At 35.4% G+C, this 6669-nt stretch overlaps 1 protein-coding gene across 1 annotated transcript in view; it reads right to left on the reverse strand.

Moving 5' to 3' along the window:
• edil3a (EGF-like repeats and discoidin I-like domains 3a) overlaps positions 1-6669 on the reverse strand; it is an 80812-nt gene that overhangs the window by 69860 nt on the left and 4283 nt on the right. The window contains exon 2 of the mRNA XM_016572649.1: positions 6599-6661. Coding sequence (XP_016428135.1) covers positions 6599-6620 — 22 coding nt within the window. The 5' untranslated portion in view covers positions 6621-6661. The remainder of the gene's footprint in view (positions 1-6598; positions 6662-6669) is intronic.

Here is a 6669-nt window from a genome sequence, read left to right on the forward strand (position 1 = left end):
CGTGACGTCTCGCCCATCTATTGGTCTGATTACACACGAGGTTCAGAGCCCGTCACGCTGAAGGGCGTTCCCCTAGCGTTTCCGACGCAGCGTCTCGTTCCCTCGAGGTACTAGGGTTACATACGTAACCTGAGACGTTTTGATTATTCATGGTTTTGTTTAATACATGCAAAACATGAGTTAAATTTTAAGGTATAATTCTAAAAGGTTGGAGCAGAACCACAAACCTTAACCTCTAAAACTGAAGCTTGTGAAACTAAAAATAAAGCTGAATGTCATTATAGAAGTACATGAAAGTGCTCTTAAAAATGCACATTTATAATGTGATTTCCATTTGTATCAGGTAAAGATTGCACTTCTGCCCATAATGTCCCGCTGTGCTTTCTGTTAAATGAATAATGTCTCAATTTATTCCAATTTGCCAATTCCAATTTGGGACATCTATATTTCTTCTGTTGAAACTAGCAAGTCCTTTGAACACTGAATTTCCCATCTGTTACTTTTATTGAAAATACTGAGTCCTTTGACAAAAAAATGAGGTCTTCAGAACTTCATTTTAAATCTTTATATCTCTCTGCATGGGGTGAACTAAGCACACAAGTTTTTTTTTTTTTCATTTTAAGATTTTTCATTTTATTTAGGATTGTCTCCTTGCTGGACATTTGACTTTTTTCAACACGCACACACACACACACACACACACACACACACATACACACACACACACAAAGGCACACATGTGCACGTGTTGAGTATACAAAGACCTTCCTAACAGCCTCTGATAATCAGCCTACTAAAAATAGAATGGCAAAAATAAATACATTGATGACCATAAAACAAATTCATCCTCTTTTTCAAGTTCACATTTTACTCTACAAATCTGTCATAGGTTGTCCTGGGCTCACCACGGGCCTCTATGTTATATTCCACTCATTAAGCCTGTGGAAATAGGCACCCATCCATAAACATTTTGTCTCGGGCCCATGAATTTTAGCAATGGCCCTGTCTCCATGCATTCACTGGCACTCTATACTGACTAATGGTTGGACGGAGAATAAATGTTTATGAAGCTGAAGGAGCTCCTTCTGGAATAAATAAGCTGCCAAATATTGATTTCAAAACTCTGATGAAAATGATGAATGTTCTCTGAAGAGATGGATTATCTGACTGTGCTGAAACTTTTATTCATGCCACTGACAATTTTTTTTTTTCATTTCCATTGACAACTGTTTTCCTATTTCCTATGACACACACACACACACACACGTTGGTATTGGTGGTTTACGGGGACTCTCCATAGGCATAATGGTTTTTATACTGCAAAAACTGCCATTTATATCGCCCTACAACTTCACATTGTAATACCTGTCATACCCATGTCATTTTACAAATGTGTGTCCTCGTGAACCATCCAGACCAGTGCACACACATACACATAATATATTATACAAGCAACAAATAAGATTAGAATGGACTAAGGTGGGAGGAACATTTTAAATTCCAATAATTCTTCAATTTACCCCGAAGTTGTTCAAATGGAATAAAGAAGTAAAACTTTTTGTCAATTTCCTAAATTCTGGAGCCAATATTGTGCAACCTCTTTTACCAAGATATTGTTCTGACACACCAGAACATTTTTTTTTTTCTGAATAAAAGGGTTTCCTTTTAACCCTTAAATGCATGAATGTTTCGCCAATCATTATTACATATTCGGGTCTTTAGCGACCCGGACCTATATATACAGCACGGATGGATCTCTAACTGCTGCGATAGCAAAAAAAACTCTTGATATTTTAAGAACAATTACAGAAGAATAAAATAAAGCATATTTTGTTACCTTTTGAAACTTAAAAGGGTTCAATTTGAGCAGATGATTTTACCATCGCTGACATCGTCAGAGCGCACTTCCAAAATGACAGTGACATTATATTTCATTGCGTATAGTAATTGCTCTGCAGTAAAGCCATTCAAATCAGTTCAATTTTTGCTGATGATATTCGTTTGTTTTATGCCTGCGGTAATTATGAGTGAAACGTCACGACATCATTGTGTATCAAACAGTGCCACCTTGAGGACAAAAGATGCACTGCGCATATTGAGTCATCAGATATGTAAATATAGTTGTGCAGGAAAAAATACTGACACATTTACATACCTCGGGTCTCTAGTGACCCTATATACTTTTTACAAAAAAATTATCAGAAAACTAGCATTCTTTTATATTTTACAATTTTTTTCTTGTTATATTGTTTATAATTAATAGATGGAGGAATACTAAGAAAGTTGATGTCTAACTTAAAAAAATGAAGGAGGGAGAGGGTAGAGAATGATGTCCCTGGTCGCTAAAGACCCGAGGTATGCATTTAAGGGTTAAACACATTTGTATTGATGACTTGCCTTGTAAAAAACACTATTCAAAGAAGAAGAAAAAAATGGTATCTGAATTATTATTATTTGAAGTTGCATTCTGGATAAATCATAAACCAGAAGTGTTTGAAAGACTGTTTTGAAAACATACGTCAAGTAATGATTTTAAGTTTTAATTTTAATTTTAGTTTTTTTTTTTTGGTAACTTTGTTGGGAACGAAAATTAAAGACTGAACCTTTTGCAAATGTAAATTAACTGTCCCTGTTTGAGTCCATTTATTTGTTTATAGAAAGGACAAAACTAAGTTGTTCTGTTTTAACTTTTAACAAGTCTAATTACTCAACACATTTTAGATATTTAAAACACTTTAAACACTTTAAAACACTCATTTTAAGTCACTGAGTACAACAGAGATGTAACCATCAATTTACAGACTGCCTTTGTCAACATGGGGGCAACTGCAAACATGCAAATATCCTGATAATATGTTGAATATATGCAGTTTATACAGATGATAAGCAAGCACGCAAGTAAATGTCAAAGCAAACTGTGGGAACATTTTTTTCTCATTGAACATTGCAACATTGTTGTTATTTTTTTTTTCAATGTCAAAGCAAACTGTGGGAACATTTTTTTCTCATTGAAATTACAGACTGTGTCAACATGGGGGCAACTGCAAACATGCAAATATCCTGATAATATGTTGAATATATGCAGTTTATACAGATGATAAGCAAGCACGCAAGTAAATGTCAAAGCAAACTGTGGGAACATTTTTTTCTCATTGAACATTGCAACATTGTTGTTATTTTTTTTTTTCAATGTCAAAGCAAACTGTGGGAACATTTTTTTCTCATTGAAAAAAAAAAAATAACAATGTTGCTGCAGACTTCAATTAATGCCTCCAACACTTGAGCCAATAGCTGCTGTCTATGGCGTACACAAAAGCATGTAAATAGAGCACTGTATAAAGACTGGCCTTTTGATTTGACTCTGACAGCTCATCAAGATGACTTGTCATACATTGTGAGATCCTTCTAGCAGTATGACATGATATTGATATGCTGTGAGCTGCATACTTTTTAAACAGTGAGAAATCTTGTCATTAGCCAACTACACATTTCATTGATATTCTGCTCATTCACAGCTTTATGCACAAGAGACTTTGTAGTGCAAGAACATGCAGTCTTGCACTACAAAGAACAATATGTGAACAATATGTGAGCAAAGATGATATACAAGCTCATCCAGAATTCAGTCCATTAAAAATTTCTCAACACACTTGCAGAATTTGATATGTGATTTACTGTATGAGGTCTCCCGATCTAAAATGGCCTTCAAAAGTATTTGGACAGTTACTGTAAAGATAAAAAATTTTGATAATAAAAAAGAAAACAAATGAATAAATGAATGAAGAAAGAAAGCAATGACAATGTGACGTATGTATCCACATACTCTTTGTGAGCCCAGTGTAATTTACTGAATAGATTTATTCGATTTTTACATTTTATTATTATAGAAGCATTCCTAATCCAAAGAGAGGAACCCTAAACGTTCAACATGCAAATGATTTGCAGTGTGCCAGCTTGCCACACATAATAAAGCAAAGGAGGTGGCAGTGATTCAACACGACAAAAAGATGAAATGAATAGAGCGAAACTGTCAGTCAAACGACTGGAGGAATTTAGCGGCAATCGATTTTAGCAGTGTGGGAAGACGTGAGTGAAGGCTTTCTGACAGGGCTTTGGTCAAACTCATTCTAGGAAGGTTGTGACACATCTTCCTGGGCTTGGTATGTAAGAACATTTTTTTTCTCTTTAAATATGGCTGCCAGTTTTGTGTGTGCTATTATTAGTGCTGTCAATCATTGAAAATGTTTAATTGGATTTATTATGATATGCTGATTAAGGAAATTAATCACAATTAATACCACAAATAATCTTCAGAAGAATAAAAGCCCTAAATGAAGATAAATCATGCACAAATGATTTGTTAATTTGTGTATTGTTATGCACGTAATAAAAATAAAAAACGAAAATAATTGAAAATGACATTGCTGTGGCAGATGAAAGCATTCTGTTCCATTCTGTTGTGCTCCATCCAGCTGTTTTTGAACACAATTACAATGGAAAAATTTATTGTTATTTTTTAAATATATAATTAAGCACACCAAATTTCTGCATTAAATTGACAGACCAAGTTATTTTAATTGGTCCCATCTATATATATATATATACTTATTTTGAAAGCTGATATAAAAAAAAATGATGGTGTTTAAAGTAATAACCCTGAAAACCGAGGATGATAGAGATGTTTGTCTCTATTTAATAAATGTCTTTAGATATCTCAAATAACCCTGAGAAAACTAATATCCCCTTTGATTCATGGCGATAAGGCATATCTAGTGTGAACGAATGACATTTTCTGTCTGATGCCGTCTCTCTCTCTCTCTCTCTCTCTGTGTGTGTGTGTGTGTGTGTCATTCAGTCACACTCCATCTGCCTGCATCTTTCTCTTCGTGCACTGGCCATTTATTCAACAAAACAGCAGCAGCAATATAAATGATTTAGATAAAACAGCAACAATGGAGATGAAAGGTGATGAAATACTACTTCACCAAAGCGTTTGACCATACCTAAATCAAAGTATTTCAGTCCTTTCATAAAGCTTATGTTAAAATATCAGCCTGGTACATCAGAGTTGACTTCTGAAGTGAGGAGGAAGGTTAAATGACATACGATTCCAGTTTGCATAGTATGAGATGTGTGACAAATTCAACGTCACCACCTTGTCACCATTACCATTAAAGGGGTCATATGATGCGATTTCAATTTTTCCTTTCTCTTTGGAGTGTTACAAGCTCTTGGTACATAAAGAAGATCTGTAAAGACTTAAAGACTCAAATCCAAAGAGATATTCTTTATAAAAGTTAAGAGTCAACCACGCCTACCTAAAACGGCTCGTTCTAACACACCCCACATACCTACGTCACTATCTGGGAAGATTTGCATAACACAACAATAATGTACAGTATGTGGAAAATAATGTGTTTTTTGAACCTTAAACCACATAAACACATTTCATTACACCAAATACACAAAATAATGTTCTTTTTAGCAGCATCATATGACTCCTTTAAAGGAATAGTTCACCCAAAAATGAAAATTTGCTAAAAAAAATTACCCTCAGGCCACTCAAGATGTAGATGAGTTTGTTTCTTCATTAGAACAAATTAGAAGAAATTCAGCATTACAAGACTTGCTCATCAATGGATCCTCTGCAGTGAATGGGTGCCGTCAGAATGAGAGCTGATAAAAACATCACAATAATCCACAAATAATCCAGACAACTCCAGTCCATCAATTAACGTCTTGTGAAATCAAAAGCTGTGTATAGAATATTGCATTCTCCAGTGAAATCTCACAATCTAGACTGAATCAGGAGAGAAATATGCATATATTAAGCATGTTTACAAATGATACAGTCCAAAACAGTTCTAAACAAATATGTTGATGGATTTTGATGTGAGAGGACAACACAGGAAGGAAGCACTGAAGAAGTGCTATTATGGGTTATAGATCAGATTTAAAGATAAAAAAAAATGCCTTGATGGATTTGTTTCTTAAAAAAACACAGCTTTTAATGTTGGACTGGAGTCATGTGGATTATTGTGATGTTTTTATCGGCTGTTTGAACACTCATTCTGATAGCACCCATTGACTGCAGAAGATACATTGATGAGCAAGTGATGCTAAATTTGTCTAAATCTACATCTTGGATGGCCTAAGGGTAAATTTTCATTTTTGGGTTAACAATTCCTTTAACTGCAAATCATGCTTTGATCTCTTCCCTTGTGAATGCATGAGGGCATCCTTACAGGTCCAGGAAAGAAGCAAGCAATATTTTTGGAGCATGAGCCATGGTGGTCATGTTCCCAATGAACACTTAATCTTTTTATGGTTGTCAAGTCCTCAAGAAACACCTCGCCTGGCTCTGAGGCCAGATGCCACACCCACTGTTCCCGTCTCTGTTCACCCTGACACAATGTGTCTTGTGTGTGGGTTTAACTGTCTGTTCTCAGCTGTTCTTGCATGCTTCTCCATGGACCAGGTGAAACAGATGCTCTGAACTGTCACACAATTCACTTAATACAAAGCCCACTGGATGGACTGAGGGAGAAGAAATGGGACTGAGAAGGAAGAATCCATAAAAACAAGAACATGTACTTACTGTACTGGCAGTTTCTTCCCATATATTCCCCTGGGCATTCACAGGAATAGTTCGCAACTAGATCTGTGCAG

Source organism: Sinocyclocheilus rhinocerous, unplaced genomic scaffold (genome assembly GCF_001515625.1).
Source record: "Sinocyclocheilus rhinocerous isolate Xijiao unplaced genomic scaffold, SAMN03320098_v1.1 scaffold171, whole genome shotgun sequence".
In the NCBI taxonomy this organism is placed as follows: Eukaryota; Metazoa; Chordata; class Actinopteri; order Cypriniformes; family Cyprinidae; genus Sinocyclocheilus; species Sinocyclocheilus rhinocerous.